Source organism: Nelusetta ayraudi, unplaced genomic scaffold (genome assembly GCF_046127955.1).
Source record: "Nelusetta ayraudi isolate G7.1 ecotype Tasmania unplaced genomic scaffold, CSIRO-AGI_Nayr_v1 ptg000033l, whole genome shotgun sequence".
Lineage (NCBI taxonomy): Eukaryota > Metazoa > Chordata > Actinopteri > Tetraodontiformes > Monacanthidae > Nelusetta > Nelusetta ayraudi.
The window spans coordinates 2522581-2539652 of record NW_027466083.1 but is presented as its reverse complement, the minus strand read 5'-3'; the positions used below and the strand labels follow the sequence as shown (position 1 = coordinate 2539652).

General features: G+C 43.6%; 1 protein-coding gene across 4 annotated transcripts in view; it reads left to right on the top strand.

Annotated features, from left to right (window-relative positions):
- astn1 (astrotactin 1) overlaps window positions 1-17072 on the top strand; it is a 328361-nt gene that overhangs the window by 115484 nt on the left and 195805 nt on the right. For all 4 annotated transcript variants that reach the window (XM_076031556.1, XM_076031555.1, XM_076031553.1 and 1 more), the window contains one exon: window positions 8060-8210. In XM_076031556.1, coding sequence (XP_075887671.1) covers window positions 8060-8210 — 151 coding nt within the window. The remainder of the gene's footprint in view (window positions 1-8059; window positions 8211-17072) is intronic.

Sequence of the window (17072 nt, the reverse complement as noted above, 5' to 3'; positions counted from 1 at the left end):
CTGATTGCCTTCCGTTTCGCCTCCCCGACGAGTCCTAGCCGTGTGAACACTCTGCAGAGTAAACGCCCTGCGAAACCCCGGCAGCCCACCTCCAGAGGCTCACAGATTGTTTTCCAGCCCTCTCCTCGTGCACTCTTCCACCAGCTCCTGGTACTTGGCACGCTTCCTCTCATTGGCCTCATCCATGCGTTCTTCCCATGGCACAGTGAGCTCCAGAATGATCAGCTGCTTGGTGATATCGGAGACAATGATCATATCTGGGCGAAGCCTGGTTGATGTTATCCTGGGAGGGAACTTCAGCTGTCTGCCCAGGTCCACTTCCAGTTGCCAGTCGTTAGCGGAGGTGAGGAGGCCAGACTTTGTCTGTGGTGGTCTGTTGGGCTTCTCTCCAGCTCTGTGGAATGTTATGGCTTGTGGTCTGTGTTGGCCTTTGCTGGTGTTGATGGCGGAGGCGATGCTGTCAGCAACTGCCCGAAGCACCTGGTCGTGGCGCCAGCGATAGCGCCTGTCTCCAAGGGCTTTTGGGCAGATGCTGAGTAGGTGTTCCAGGGAGCCCCGTCCTGAACAACGGGGACAAGAAGGTGTCTCCGTTTTGCCCCAGACGTGGAGGTTTGCTGGGCTTGGAAGGACATCATAAACAGCCTGGACTAAAAACCTGGTGCGATGGAAGTCTGCTTTCCAGATGTTGGACCAGGTGATTTTCCGTTGCAGAACATTCTCCCATTTAGTCCATGCTCCTTGTTGCCCCATTCCCACCATCCTGCTGGCTCGTCCTTCCTCCACGCCTGCCCGCACTTCCTCCTGGATCAGATGTTGGCGCTCCTTGCCTTGGGCCTTATCAACCCTGGTCGACGGGAAGTAGCCAATGCCTGCACGCCCTGTCGCAATGGACCCCACCAGTTCTTTCTGCCTCAGTCGAGACTCAGCCACGACCAGGGCTTTGCCTGCACTCCATTTCCTGCCTGTTCGCACCTGGATACCAGCTGATGCCACCTTTGGATCTCTGGATTCTCTGTACTGCAGTGCTTCCCGTGTTCTGGACACCATGAACTCTTCAGTGAGGCCACTGATTGGGAGCTGCAGGATGTTGCTGGTGCCATACAGAGCAGAGCTGCTTAGGCTGCGTGGTAGACCGAGCCATCTTCGCAGGTAGCTGCTGATCTTTCTCTCCATGCCCTCGACTGTTGATATAGGTACTGTGTACACTAGCAGGGGCCACAGGATCCGGGGCAGGATGGAATGCTGGTAAGTCCAGGCCTTGAACCTCCCTGGCAGACCACTTTTATCAACCCGGCTAAGCCAGTCCTCAAGTTCATTGCTGGTTCTCTGGATGGAGGCAGAGTCTTTGAGGCTACAGTCAAAGTACTTCCCGAGGCTCTTAACTGGCTTCTCTGTGATGGAAGGGATGGTGGCTCCGGCCAGTGAGAAGCGGAACCTGTCCACTAGTCTCCCTCTCTTCAGCACTAGAGACCTTGATTTTGCTGGCTTAAAACTCATCTTTGCCCAGGCGATGAGTTTCTCTAGGCCTTGGAGAATCCACCTGCTGCCTGGTACGGATGTAGTGCTGACAGTCAGGTCATCCATGATGGCTCTTATTGGGGGCTGGCGTACTCCTGATGTTGTCAAGGGGCCCCTACATTCTACCTCAGCTGACTTGACGATCATGTTCATGGCGAGGGCGAAAAGGATGACTGAGATGGTGCAGCCAGTTATAATGCCTTTCTTAAGCCGATGCCAATCTGATGTACCTGATCCAGTGGTGACTCTCAGTCTGAAATTGCTGTAGTAATCCAGAATAAGGTCTGACACTTTGCTGGGGACATGATGTCGATGGAGGGCGAGCTCAACAAGCTTGTGTGGGATGGAGCCATATGCATTGGCGAGATCGAGCCACAGCACAGTGAGGTCTCCTTTCCCTTCACGTGCCTCCCTGAGGAGTTGTGTTACCACACCAGTATGTTCCAAGCAGCCAGGCACTCCAGGGATTCCACCCTTCTGAACAGAGGTGTCAATGTAGCTGTTCTTCAGAAGGAACTCTGTTCGTCGTCGTGACAAGATGCTGAAGAAAATCTTGCCTTCGACGCTTAGCAGTGAGATGGTTCGAAACTGACTGATGTGATAATAATATAATCATTAATAAAAAAATATAGATATAATAATAATAGTAATAATAATAATAATACATTTGGGTGGGGACATTACAACAGCAGCTTGCTTTTAAAAATTCCAGTCACGCTAAATTTGCAACCAAGAAATTGATGTATACGCAACGTAGGAAGTACTTTCCAGTTGACCTTACACATAAAAAAGGAGACACAGTGATGTATTCTGTTTAGCTACAGTTTGTCACGGCTGCAGCAAGATACACTATCAGCCCATAACCTTGTGAAGGACTCTTTTGGTTGGCTGTGCAGCGCAGGGCGGTCAGCAGCGTTATCAATCATCAGGAGGGCCAACGTGACTGCGTCTGATCTGACAGTATTAAGTTGCTGCCAGTGTGTTTTGACAGGATTAGGTTGGTAGAAGAGGTAGGTTAATGTAATTAGCGCTGGGAATCGTCTTTTAATGTATGCTGGAGCAGGCACCGTCAACAAGTGCCTGTGCACAGACGTGTCACAGTCTCCGCTAAATTGATCCATGGCTGTTTGCCAGGTCTTAATCAAAAGAAATGGTCCCATGTGAATAGAAAGATACCATTTTATTTTCCTTTCTCTGTTATAAATTCATCTCATGATTGGGATATTAGGTCCAACAAGAATTATCCTATGAAATAAAATGAATGAGAAGACACTTTACCACGATGGTCAGCATTTAAGGTTTCCGAAGTTTCCTTTGAGGACTTGCAGATCTCACACAGCCATCTCCTCTAAATCGTCATTACATTTTAATATGAATGTTATCAGTTACAGTCTCTGAGGTCATCATATATGGTCTTTAAATGTTACAGATATTCAGAGTTACTGCTGGTCTTAAATGGAAACATTCCAAAAACATTAACAATAAGTGGGATTTGTGTCATTTATGATTAGTTCATTGGTTGACCTAATAAACTCTGAGCGTCACTTTACAAGAGGCTGTTGCTTTACCGCAAAGTTCAGCATCAACTTTAATGACAGTCTGAGCAATTCAATCTTAACCAAGGCAAGGCAGCTTTTTTATAAGGCACATTTCATGCAAGGCAACTCAGTGTGCTTTACATGATTAAAAGTTCAAGATTTTAAAAGCATTTAAAAAAAACAAAAAAGGCATGAATGATGATGCATGAAATTGGTTGTGATGACACAATGTTTTTTTTATTGCAGAGCATGTATTTTGGAATCACCCACTGATTAAAACTATCTGCTGAACAGGACTACACTTTGTCACTATTTACTTTATTTATTTATCTATTTATTTTACATTCTTACCAAAATTGGAAATTTATTTTTGAGAAACCCATGACCCAAAATCTTTCCGAAGCAGTCCCAACAGAGCGGCATAGCGCAGCATGGCTTTGCTGAGAATGCTCCCTTAAAGAGATGTCAAGGTCTACAGCCTGTAGTGATGTATGGAAGCTGATTGAATTTGTTTGAAACACAATTTTGCTGACTCACGAGTCACAATTCTTCTTCTGTCTTCTGCCTGTCTTGCTAGCTGCCAAGAAAAAAAAAAAAACAGACATGTCTCCTAGTTTGTCAAATTTATTGGCAAACGATACATACTGTACATATACTACCCATTAAGACATTTGTGTACGTGTACAGTCGATGAGAGATAGATAGATCAATAGATAGATAGATAGATAGATCGAGCTAGGGTCTTGCTAAGAACAAACTTTACTCTTTACTGTCAGTAGAATATTTTGTGTATACTGGGTAATATACAGGTGCTACCCGAAAAATTTGAATATCAAGTAAAAGTTGTTTTATTTTGGCAATTTAACATAAAAGATGAAACCAACAAATTTTATTGAGCCATTACACGCAAATTGACATCTCAAGCAGTTCCTTGTTGTAACTTTGCTGATTAAGATTTTCATAAAGATTTGACTTTATGTAATATTCTAATTTTCTGAGTTTTTGAATTTGAGTTTTTTTTTTAAGCTGCAAGACCTGATCAGCAAAATCCAAAGAAATAATATATATTATTTGTTTATATAATACGTCAATATCATCTTTTAAGTTGAATTGCAGAAATACTACAACCTTTTCAGGATATTCTAATTTTCTGGGTAGTACTGTGTATTACCCTTTCACTTCCACTTCAATCTCACTGGTATGTCAGCCTGGTTTTATCAGCGATTTTGGTGGAAGATATTCTGAAGGAAATCACATCAATTTTGGAGTGATCGTTTGGAAATGTCAGAGGGAAGCAGACAGAAAGGACACTGAGCACCGCAGTCTAAAATCGGACCTCTAAATGGTCCAATTTTACACACGACCACTTTAACAATGACACACCACAGACGTACAAAAAGCGACGTCAACCAAAGTCTTTCGAGTTTTCAGCAAAGTTTTGTCACTCATTAGATCACCACAGTGTTGTGTTCAACATAGGTTTTATCGATATGTTTGTCCTTTGACTCCAAACTTTAAACGTGACACGTCAAGAGATCTCCTCTGATTGTGTTGTGCTGTAGAGCGGAGGGTCTGCAAAGGTATGCAACCTGCCACAAAGGCCGCTGTGTCTGTGAAGGCTGGCTCCTCCTTTCACCCCTGAGCTGAAGCTCTGATGGTTTGTGTTTTTGCCTCCTCAAGGTGGAATGTAAACCTGCTTCAGTTCCTTCTGTCAGCAAGTCTTTGTTCCATAGCGGCGTCACTTCACACACCGTGTTTAGCGCGAGTACATTTTCCGTGTATGCTGTGTTTGCCTGTTTTGATTTACACCCCTCCTTTTTTTTTTTATTATGTTTTTCAATGATACTTCCTTTTGGCAGCTCTCCTCGACATGCTGCGTGAGAGAGTCTTTCTCCTCTGATGCACGACCCAGCGAAGCTCCTCCTGGTGCCGGGCGGGAACACTGCTGACACCTTCTTCAAGCTGCTGATTTGCGTTTGGAAGGCGTCTCCTCACGTTTGATGCTCACTTGTTGCTCTCTCTTGCTTGGTGGCAGATGGTAAATAGCATGTGAGGAGCTCTGATCTCGCTTCCCCTTGATTATCCGACTTGGTGGCAGTTCTGGCTGGATGAGCGATCGTTTTTTTTAGTTTTTTTTTTTTTTTTTTAACCTCACATGTTTATGCCACTTTTGTCTGCGACGCCCCCGGAGGATGGCCCCAGAAGACGATGTTTGTGCTTTTCTATTTTGTGGTTTTAATACGAACTCAAGTTGACAGACAAAGCAAATTAATTAAAATCTCAAGGACGTTCGCTGCTGCGCCATGAATGATGGCAGAGTGCTTCAATAAAAGACATTTACATCCATTCAAAATATTGACTCTGTCAATGCCGTTATCTGTGGCGGTACCTTCCATTACAGAGCCTATGGTAATTTCCACTTTTATTTGATGAGAATAGATCGCAGGGCTGATGATGTTTGGTCTGGAGACGGCGGGTGAAGGACTGCTTCTCGGTGCGCCGCGTTGTAACGTAAAGTGACTTTTAAACCTCAAATTGTTGAGCTATGCATGTTAATGGCGCACATAATTGAGGCTTAGGTTGGCTGCCACTCTCCACCGCAGACGGCCCATCTCGAATGAAATATTGAAAATGTTATTTAACGTCTTACTTGGCTCGTGGTCTTTCTCCCACCCCTGACGTGTGTACCCTGCTGCTGAAGACGAATAACAGCAATTTTTGCATGTCAGCGAACGTGGCGTCGCGGCGGCCCCTTAATCTCGTCTGGCGCTGAGAAATAAATACTCCTGCACGGCAACGGTGGACGGCGTCTGGAATTAAGGATACTGAATAATTTGGTTCTCACGCTTGCTTTGAGTTTCATCATCTGCTGGGTCTCTGCTCAATAGGTCCCTTCTGAATAAGTGACAACAATGCAATGGGCAATTATAATGGAAAATTGGTTTGTGAGATAGCATCGGCTTGACTGTGAAAGGAAAAGGGGGCTTGTTGTCTTTTTTTTTTTTTTTTTCGTTTAAAAAGAACGTTTTGGGAAAATGAATATTTTGTGAGAGCTCCTGTTCCCCCCTCAATCGGTCATTAAATATTTAAAAGGAAGCCAGGTTCAAGGCAGTTCAAGGCTATCACATTGGCACTCGTTAATGCTCGGCCACGGTCTTCGAGCACAAACACCTTGTGCGGTCAGGTTTCCTCTCTGCCACGTCTCTGGCCGTCTGTTAAATGATGGGTATTGATCTTCCAGCAAGACTCCACGGAAGACAAGACGGGTTAAAGATGATTAATTCTCTGCTGCTGTTTGCCTCAGCAGTTGTGCCACAAAAAAAATGTCATTCCGCCATCACGTTAATGGCAGCTTATTAAACATGCAGGATTGTTTTGTTTACTTGTGTAGATGTTCATACACACACACACACACACACACACACACACACACACACACACACACACACACCTAGTTTGGGTTTCTGTAAGTAAAATGATGCAATAGCGCCTTGAAAACATCCTTTTTCTGCCCCAGACTCTTCCACTTTGTAAAAAATGAAGATTTCTTAATCAATTTTAATGGAGGAAAAGTGCATGCTGCTGACAGCAAGACCTCCTTTCATAAAGCATCATTAGCTTGCCCAGAAAGTATGTCTTGTAACTCGTGGTAAGAGAATATTGATCAACTTAAACTGCCAGCTAGAAGAAGAAAAAGGGAAATTGTCATTAATCTGTGGAGATTGCTGCTAACTGCACACAAATGACACCATGAGGGCAAAACCATTCTACTGAAAAATGGAAGAAGTTACACTTGATGTAGGGAATATGATTAATGTGTACATCAAAATCAAAAATAATAAAACAAGCTAAACATTTTATCCACATTTTCCCCATTTTCTGGCCAAAAAACAGAGACAAAAGAAAAAACAGCCAGTAGTTCAGAGTCTTGACTCAACTAGGAGATTCATTGATGGTGAATCTTTTGGTGGCTTCTTTCTTTTTTTCTTTTTTTTTTTACAGCACGTGGCTGACTCTGGTAGTTCAAAGGGTAAACAGTTCAGAATAATAGATATTTTGCACTGGCAGAAATTTAAAGGGACAATATACTACAGAATGCAGCTAAGCACAGCATGTAACCCAAAACAGAGATTTCGCGCTTGGGCTTCTTTCATTTCCCATCTCACATGTGAAGCAACAAACATCAACAGAGCAAACAAGGAAAAGGAGTGACAATGTCTTGTTGAGTGAACGAGCTTGACTAAATGATGGCGGTAATCTAAATCCACTTTGGTTACCAGAACTCTGTTACCATGCTGTGTTTCCAAGGGGACAACCTTCAGTGACGGACATGGCTCCGACACATATTTCTGTCATTTCTAAGACTTTTTGATAAGTTGTATTTATCCGAAATAGAAGAAATACAAAAATAAAACTGAAACTCTTTTTTTTCTATTTAGCAGAGTTCTGCATCAGATGCAGGTCCGTCATTGATAGTGGTCCCCTTGGAAACAGCACATAGAAACAGAGTTCTGCTAACTGAACACGACCCTCTGGATAATTTTAGCTTATCTTCTGAGCATGTTTCATGCTATTTTCATGTATTGTCTGAAGTCACGGCGCATTTGTCCGCTGTTGGGGCGGTTGCCTCTGGCTATGTGTAACAGTGGTAGGATGGTTGTTCTGATGGGCGGGAGGAGGCGTACATTCAGAAGCAAGAAACATCCACACATTCACGTGAACAAAAAGATAGAATGGGCCTGAAACCAGCATGTGATGTGACGCTTTAGCCCCCAGAGGAACTCACCACTGCAGCTCCACATACCATTTTTTTTTTATTGGCTTGCACATGACAATGATGAAAACAGTGTTGTTGCCCCTTTTGCTCTTCACAAATTCAACAGAAAACACAGTTGTAGTGACTCAAGGCAAGACACAATATTACAACTCAATAGAGATGCACCGCCTCTAAAAACCACTGTCAGCTAAGTGCCATTTCCCATTGTGTGTTTCCATTTGAACAGGGAGGAGCTGATGATCAGCTCGTCCTTCGACTCTCTGGAGGTTCTGCTGGACTCTTTTGGGCCCGTCAGAGACTGCACCAAGGACAACGGGGGCTGCAGCCGCAACTTCCGCTGCATTTCGGACAGGAAGCTTGACTCCACTGGATGTGTGGTGAGTCGTCGTTCTGTACAAGTGAGAAGTTGCAGCACCGGAGCTAAACTTTTCATTGCAATTAAATGCACAACTCCATTTAACGCTAATTGAAAGGAATTATTCTTTTCAGACTGGCTTCATCTTTTATGTGAGACAATTTAATTGCATGCAATTTCAATTTGCTCAATACTCCTTTAAATACCTTCTTGACTATCGGGTTTATACCCTAATATAAAAAGCAATATTAGTTTTTTTCAGTTCCAACTGCTTTAAAAATGTTCATGAGCGTAACTAGTGGTCATAATGAGCTGTTTCTAAGGACAGCAGCCATGGTTGCACTCTGAAGTGTCACTCAGTGTTGACAGTTTGACTTTGTTACTTGTCTCGCATGTCTGCGAGCCCGACGACGTGCTCATTACCTCCAGGTGGTGCTTAGCAACCAGGAAAAGCAGCAGCCAAGTTTGTTTGTCTCCTCCATCTGTTCAGCACCCCAGCGATCGCGTTCTTGATATTTGCAGAATCTCTGTGCCGTCTGCTCGTGTTTTGCTCCTCCTTAATGCCCACCTCCCCTCCGTTCAATTGAAAAGCTGCCGGGCGCCCGACCCCCGCCCCTCCCTGCATGAACAATTTAATTTCTTCCAAGTGCTCTTGCCGTACTTCGGCTGAGCCTTTCAGGTGGGGCTGAGGAGCTGCTGTTTATGCAATCCAGTTCGCTTCATCTTATCTTTTTGTCATGCACTTCAAGGAGAGACAGGGGTGGCTTTGTGAGGTGCTCTTAATGGGAAAATGTTTCTTCTATATATTATAGCATTTTCATATTGCCAAGCTGTGACGTGCTGTTGGTAGCGGAGATTCTCAAGCGAGTCATTTTTAAGTCGGTCTCAAGCCTCTAACTGGCAGTAATGAGACCAATCACCTTCATGCCCACATCACTTCATCTCATATCAAAGGAGAAGAACAACAAGTACTCCAGCGCTGCCACTCCTTGGTTTACTTGTACTTGTCGCACTTACAAAAAGATTACGTCTATTCTCGGGTGCCAGCATGGCGGACTCTCACGCTGGGACATTCCCGAGTGGCGCTGACATGTACTCAGTGTAGTCAATGCAGCTCAAAGACATACAGATTAGGTTTCGCCCGCTGAGAGAGCAACTGCCTCTTGAGTTTATCCATTCTGTTGGAATGTGGGACATGATGACATGATGCACTGAATTATTCTGCACATGTATGGCAGCTCCTGCAGGGCTGAGAGCGGAGAGCCGTTGTTGAAGTGAATAAAAGGCTCCCGGCGGAACCACAAACCGCTGCAGTTTGGTTTTGAATCTGTATTGAAGTATTTCGATTGGACAGGAGGCTTCTCATGAGTGCTGATATGCAGAATGGCAGCACTGGGACATCCGTCGTGACAGTGACAGGCTCCCATTTTCCCATCCCAGTTTTTTTGCTATTTGCTGGTACTGTTGGAACGGAGCCAACCATGGCAGAGGATCAGTGAAGAGGTCACACTTTAGATTAGGGAACACCTTTTCACCATTAACTAACTGTTAAATTGGGGTGGGGTTAGAGTTCGGCCAGGATTCCTTCACCTTAGTCCTATCCCTGTTTCCATACCATAACTACGAGTTGACTCAAAAACGTCAGACTTCATGGCTAACTTGTAGTATATTGCCATGAAGAATGAAGCATTAATATGAAGTTTAAAATGACTAATAAAGCCAATATGTTCCTTAATTGCAGGCATCCTAATTCAGTTCAAATTCTCACACCAAATCCCCACCAGTTTTTCATGGAAACCCAACCTGCAACGCTGGTGATGGAATGAGATCAAGAATATCTCATCCAATCAACATAGGGATATGACTACGATGTTACCTTGTATTGGTTCCTGTGATTGAGAAACACAATGACGGATGTACTTTGTTGATCCCAACCTGGGGAATTGGTCTACACATTCAACCCATCCCCCTGAGGGAGCAGGGAGCAGCAGAGGTGCAGTGCTCAGGCATCATTTTGGTGATGAAGTCCGAGCCCTGATGTTGAGTGCCAAGCAGGTAGTCAGTGGCTCCCATTTTAAGTCTGCGGTATGACCTGGGTGGGGTAAACCCACAACCTCACAGTATTAGGGAAGACACACCCACACTGAAGTTGAACTTCAAAACAGACACTAAACAAAGGCGTTAACAAAGAGCTGATTGCTGAACAGCACTGGGTCTCATTGAAAATGGCTGGGAAATGTTGTGCTGTTCACCGCAGTGTAACAACATTGATACTGGTCCATTTGCAGAACTGTTTATCCAAATTGAGGCCGAGAACCGACTGGATGAATAAGAAAAGTAATTGCCTTTTTCACGCCATCTGACTGAGATGGAGAACTGATATTGACGGTCAATTTTTTTACTTGCTTGGACGTGGCAGCAGACAAAGTCAAACCTGCTTTGTTGTGGACATTTCTAGATTTAAATTCTGTTGATCTACTTCCAACAATAAAAATGTTTTCTGGGTCAAAAGAACTCATTGTTTGAGCTGTACAGGTCTTTCGAAACACGTGTTTCTCAGCTTGCCCACATTAAAGTCTACTGGGGCGTCACTGTGATAATTATCTTGTAAACTAGAAATTTAAACCAGCAAATTTCGAAACTTATAACTTGCAATTTTTCATAATTGGTATGTTAGATGGCATGCCAGTAATGCAAAAAGACATGTTAAAGAGCTGAAAAAGTCAATTCCATAATTTGACCCGTTTAAGGTTTTTAGGGCAAGCTGTCATATATGTTTCACAGCCTGGGACATACACAGACACATTTTCACACACCGTCCCCATGGCAAGATTGTTTATGTCACATCAGGACTGTGTGAAGTTTGTGAGAAAGTGAACCAATGTGGAATTTCATAGATATTGTTTTTTTGTTTGTTTTTTGCTCTCAAAAATATACTGGATTGATTCCTAGATTTGATTTCACCTCGCACCTCATATCAAGGCTAAAAATATACACAAGTTCGATCTCCAGGCCATTCCCCTGTGTTAGCGTGGGTTCACTCTGAAACCTCTGGCTTCCTCCCACCGTCCAAAAACACGCATGTGAGGCACACTGGGAACTCTAACCTGCGCACAGAGAGACATTTCTTTTTAGTTATTAAAAGGATAACAAGAAGCTTTGTAACCCTACTCGTCCTACGTGTGACACAGTTCCCCTCCAATGACATTCAGCCCAGACAAAGTCTTTCCTCTACAGACACGTCAAGTACAATTTTGCCGAATCAGTGATTGTGGCTTATCTGGATGTTGAACAGGCACGGCCAGATACAGGTTTCTCAGCTGCCTGTGGAAAATGCATTTAGGGCTTTGAGTTTGTTACAAGATGCCATTCTGTTTCATCCAAAATCCATTTACCTGGTTTACTTCCTGTGGGTTTGTAAATGTCACTTAACCATTGCTGAGGAAGATTGAATTCCCTTTCCAAGCGATCGCTCTCTGTTAGGAACCTCGTAAATACTTCCAATAACAGCCTATCCTCCTCTGGATCCCTAGAGAGCTGACGGAGTGTTTGTAAGCCTGGGTTACACGTCGTGCACATCATATTTAACGTCCTCGATATACATTTTTCCCCCAGAGAAAAAAATGTTGCAACAACATTACACTGACAACTCCCCCCCAAAAAAAGTAATCCAATTTCCATCTTGTGCCGAGAGATGAGTTGAGATTTTCAACTTCGGGCTTTGAAGTATCGTCTCCATTTGATTGTGTTCCACAAAATTACCATATTCTGCTCTTGACTCATGAGGGGAAAAGTCTCGATATTTTGTCACGATTTCTCTCTCCCATGCAGCTCGGTCCACTTTTAAACAACACCTTGAAATCGGCAACATCTAGAGGGCATCTTTGTCGCGTTGCAGTTTGTTGCAAATCCTCGCCAAAAGCGCGGTGGACAGAATCCAATTTCTTCCTCCTGAAATTAGTCTCACTTTGATCCCAAAGAGACTTGTTGTCGGTGCTTTGAGGCGTCATGACTTTTGTATTCTCCTAATCATTTATTGTCCCGTTACCTTTCAGTCCCTTCAGCATCTTCTTTTCCTAATAACATCTGTGTGAAGAATAATAAAAAAAAAAAAAAAAAAAAAACATGCTTACAGAACTTACACCTCAAAGGGACTTTTTTTTCTTTCTTGTGCCTTCTCTGAATTAAAACTAAAAATAATTCAGTTTTAATCCTGAATTACTATGCCGCCCAAGACAACATTTCTTATTTTCACAGGAAGGGGCCGATTCATGAAAATTGAGTTAAATACAAGATGAACGTAGGGAGGCACTTCAAAGGCTCTGGGTAACACTTCGGTACATGGGGATACACTGTTAGTAGTTTGAAAAGAAAAAAAATCTTAATCACTTATTAAGCATTGGCCCGATAGTAAGATACATTACTAAGTAATTGATCAACATTAACAACAGTTACTTACACTCAGTTGTTGTTCCTAGATTTTTAAGCACATCTGCTCTGTGTTTATTGGTTGTCTATTCATGTTTTATTAATGATAGGTTGGGGTTAGATTAGGCTTATCCTAAATCATATTATTATACATATACATGTACTCTCTATGTATTGTAGATTTTATATACACCACACTCTGTAATCCGTACTTATGTAATACCGTAAATTACACTTGTTTTTCAGTACTCTTGTGACTTTCACCAATGCACACTTGAATCATGTGTGTGCACTTGGCTCTAGTTGTTGGAGATTTAAGGTAGTAGTGAAAGAGGACATGAAGTGAGTTGGTGTGAGGATTGTGAAGTATGATTGGCTGTGGCGAGCCCTAAAGGGAGCGGCTGAAAGGAGATTTATACCTCCAGGCTGTGGAGTGCTGTGCCTACTGCTGCCTGATTATTCAACTGGACTTTCTTTACATTGAGGTAGTTAGCTAGTTTGAGTTAATGTGAGCATGCGCAGAACCACTGTCTTGTCTTTAAGTTCAGGAAATAAAAAGGCACTAGGCCTGAAAGAAAGACATATCGCTGGCACCTTATTGAAAGTCACACATAAATGAAGCGATTAATGAGAAAAGTTACTCCTATTCAGTGGCCGAGCAGGTCTCCGTGTACGATGCTGTTACATTGTTTACTTCATTTATAAATAGGAAGTGCAAAAAAAAAAAATCCATCTGTTGCAGAGATGACAAACAGGAGAGAAACCATATTATGCTGTCTTGTAAATACGTTAATGACATTTAATTGGCCATCTGCGCATTAAAACAGACTGTAAACAGAGGGCACTGGTAGTTGTTTGGTTCTTGACAGCTCACTGTACACGTTGCGTATGAGCTCTGAAGAGGCCAGTCACTGCTTTGCTTTGAAAAGCCACCAGGTAGTTTGCTATTCATCTGCTTTTGCTTTTCATCCTCTTTCAACTGGATCTGTCCTTCCCAATTGCATTTCTATGGTGATACAAGTGCAACGTTCTCTCTCCCTTGTGTATTCAAGTAGATTTTTGGTGTGCTCACAAAATGAATTTGCTAACATTTTGAGAAAATAGTCCCTAAAGGCATCATTTCATGGAAGAAAAAGGTGGGGTCTTGTGAGGCCTCGCACCAAAAAGGCAGCTGGAGTTTCTGAGCCTGAGTGCTGAGCTTGCACCTTCACTTCATTGACTGACGGTCACGTTGAGTGAGGCGCATCACGCTGATCACCCCACAGCGACTTCATTGCGAGTGATCTCGGCTATTGATCATGCACCAGCGCGTGCACGTACCTCAGCCCTGTCCGTCACCGTGCACAACCGTTCCCCGCTGCCTTTGCATATATTACTGTGGGTTCTACTAATTATCCTGTGATCGTGCCGCTTATAAATGAGCCTCTCATGCGTCTAATCACGGTTGTAAACTGGCTGGGCCCCAGCGCACTGATTCCGCCCTAATCAATTAACACCTTGTCTGTCGTCTGCTGCTGCTGCTGTCCTGTTGCAATTTTATATCTGTTTTGCGCACCAGCTGATGGCGGCAGCAGCGTCCACTAACAGCACCTGTGGCGTTTCACCAGTGTATTGCACCCCTGGGGAGAGACAGCGCACAGCACCTCTGGAAGTGAGATTGTAATAATCACAGGCTGATTGTGAGATTAATTAGCTTCAGCTTCTCGCTTTTCTCCCTGACGTGAAAAATGGTGGAAAACAAGGATCCTGTTGACAAGGATGATTGCTGACAGGATGATGGTGTGTGTGTGTGTGTGTGTGTGTGTGTGTGTGTGTGTGCGTGTGTGTGTGTGTACTAAAAGCTTGACGCAAAAGCAGCCAGTCCTTGAGAAATGCGGACTGTAAGTGCTGCCTTCAGTGCGCGTGTGCGCTGTTTGTCTTCTCGCTGTGTCAAGAACTGTGGAGGGACAGAGTTGCGTATAAACTGCACCAACAAAAGTATTTTCAGCCTGGACATGTTGTTCCATCAATACTGTAGAAAGGGAAAAAAACAAACAAAAAAAAACAAAACACATGTCCTATCAATCTGGGAAGATTACTAGCTGCGCGCTGCAAATGACAATTCATGCTGTTTCCGACTGTTTCACCGACAATGAGCAACCGTTACCTGGAGCAGTGAGGAAGAGTCCTCCTGCGACTGTGAAGTGGTGCTCGCTGGTCACCTTTTAGCGAAAGTAAGTAGAAAACCTGAACGCCGAGTGTCACTCATCCGCCAAGCAATTTGTTGTCTCACCGCTTGGTTCTCTCGCTGGTGCAATTTCGTACCGGATTGCGTCAGTGGAGGCCCACTCACAAATCACACGCTCTCCGCAATCAACAGAAAAAGATCACACCCACCAGCCCACTGGTACACATTCTGTAACCCTCCCTTACCAGCGGGCGTTTGAGTGTTTTTATAGTATAGTATTTTTTATAAATCCCGACTGCACTGCACCACACTGTTCACTGCAGGCGACAGACATTCTTCTCAGCGCTTCATTCTCACTGTATTCCTCACGTTTCCCCCCTCAGGAAGTGAAAAACCAATCTTGACAAAGATCACATCTTGAGACACTAAGCAGTGTCGAATGGAGTCAATACTTGGCACAGATACGGCTACAGCTCAGCCCTAAAGAGGGAGAGTACATGAGATTGTCACTACTGATGGTTTTCATTGTCGGGATGACGAGAAATGAAACTCAGAGGGGTTGAAGCGAACGTCCGCTGCTGATTCCTGGTCTGGCACCTGTTGATGCCAACTGTTTTTATGCCCGTTCAGTTGTTGACCCGGTGGAGGCCCAACCGCAGAGGAAGCGAGGAAATGAGAATGCGTTGAATTGTGAATCGTGTTATGGTAAAAAGTGACACTGTTTCATCTCACCGATGGATTAGGGCTTGCAAGAAGAAAGGTGTAACCTGGAAATAAAAGGGCATCCGACACATGACATGGAATATTTCGCATGCTCACAGCATATGTTTCACATTTCACACCACGCATAGACAATGTTTGGGAAGGGAAAAAAATATGGCTTCGAAGATGATTGGACAAATCTTCCTCCCGTCATATTTAATGCCGTCCAATTCAATTTTTTTAACACTGGTGGAGGTGGTTAGTAACAGCCTAACTCTCCCATTGTGACATTCCAGCCTTCTTTTCACAAGTGCTCAGAGCAAGAGCTTGTCTGCTCAAAAGGAAGCTGCATGGTTACATTCCAGATGGACTGAAATGAATCTGATTGAATGTCAATCAAGGTTAGAGATCGGGAGAGTTGTTACCAATAACTGAGATCAGCAGTTGCGCAGAAAGCTGGACACAAATATAATTACACGCGCTAATTAATGACAAAGCTGATCTACTGAGGGGGCACAATGAGACTGTCACTCGGGCAAAATAACGCACTGAATCCATTTAGCGCTTTTGGCTTAATGAATATGTACATACCGACATTTCTGACAGAAGATGCAAATTGGGCGGAGAGGATGTAAATAGATTGTTCAGCGTTCACACTGTGATTTAGCAAAGCTGAAAAATGATTGAGGCTGTTAGTTTTGTGTGTTTAGTTATGATATTTGCATTACGAAAGCTCCTATGATACTGCACAGTTGCGTAGCTGCAATCATGTTTTGCTTGCAGTCACTCTGCTGTCCATATGTTCTGTGGCGGCAGCGGCGCAAAGTCCTACGGTAATTTAAATCGGGCCGTCCCCTCCACTTTTGCTCAGGTAATCCTAGAAAACCACCCGCATCATGAAAACCAACACAACACAATCAAGACACAACACAAAATCAACACAAAAAAGCTTGCGTGTGCAGTTCAGCGCCTCTTATTTTCGATCTCGGAAAATCAGCCCCCAAGCGCTGCATTCAAAGAAATGTAGGTACAAAGATGAGTTTGCCACTGACCTTTTCAATCACAACCAATGAGATTTCAGCTGTATGTGATGTCATGACAAGCGACAGGCAGATTTTTCCGATTTTTTTTGTCATCGTCCATCCGATCAGCCTGCCAGCTGTGCCCATTGCATTTGAGAGTGTGCTAGCGTCGGCTCTACACCCCCCCACTGGCAGTGAGCGAAGAGCAGATAACCTGTCATGTGAATGCCCCCTAACAAGGAAACATCCACTGACTTCTGACCAAACTTATATTCATTGATTTTTATCAACATGCTTTTTCAGACACGACCAAGACAAGTGATGATCACATGCTTCTGTATACGGTTGAAACTGGGCCCTGTTTTGAAATCAGAAAGAGTAACACACAAAATGGTACACAAAACTGAACAACTAAAATGGACAGTAGTGAGACAAAGGTATAACAGAAAATTGACTTTTGCAAAATTACTGAAATGATTACTATAGAGTACAGAAGTATAGCATGTGACATTGAGAACTGACCAAACTCTATGTGGCATACTGTGTTATAATATTGAAGTATTAC